At 77.7% G+C, this 413-nt stretch overlaps 1 protein-coding gene across 1 annotated transcript in view; it reads right to left on the bottom strand.

The window, feature by feature from the left end:
- Positions 1 to 375, bottom strand: part of CUNH3orf38 (chromosome unknown C3orf38 homolog) — a 7579-nt gene extending 7204 nt beyond the window's left edge. The window contains exon 1 of the mRNA XM_008061361.2: positions 4 to 375. Coding sequence (XP_008059552.2) covers positions 4 to 375 — 372 coding nt within the window. The remainder of the gene's footprint in view (positions 1 to 3) is intronic.
- Between the last annotated feature and the right edge of the window lie 38 nt (positions 376 to 413).

Below are 413 nucleotides of genomic sequence, written 5' to 3'. Positions count from 1 at the left end.
CGCCAGCAACGCCACAGCCCTCCGGCCCGCGCCCTGGCAACAGGCACCGGAAGTGCCTTTCTTGCGGTTCGCCTCGGAAGGGCCTCGGGTATTCCAGACCCCGGGGGCGGAAGGGGTCGCCCGGGAGATCCTCCGGGAAACACGACGGGCCCACACTCGTTCCGGGCTGGCCCCGACGGAGCCCCGGCCCGCGTAGCCCACCAAAGGGACGCGCCGTGTTGACCGGGAGGGCCTCGACCTCCCGCAGGGAGCGGTCGCCGAAGGAGAGTCCCTGCGCTGCCCCGCGGCCCCCCCGCGGAGAACGGCGCAGGGGCAGGTGCGTGGAGCGCCGCCGCGGCGCCGCGCGAGCTCCCGTGAGGCCGCGGGGCCGGCCATTGGCGGCGGCGCCTCCCCGCCCGCGGGCCCGGCCCCCG

The sequence above is a fragment of the Carlito syrichta genome, unplaced genomic scaffold (genome assembly GCF_000164805.1).
Source record: "Carlito syrichta isolate Samal-C Ts95f unplaced genomic scaffold, Tarsius_syrichta-2.0.1 Scaffold305216, whole genome shotgun sequence".
NCBI lineage: Eukaryota > Metazoa > Chordata > Mammalia > Primates > Tarsiidae > Carlito > Carlito syrichta.
This window is presented reverse-complemented; position numbering and strand designations above follow the sequence as displayed.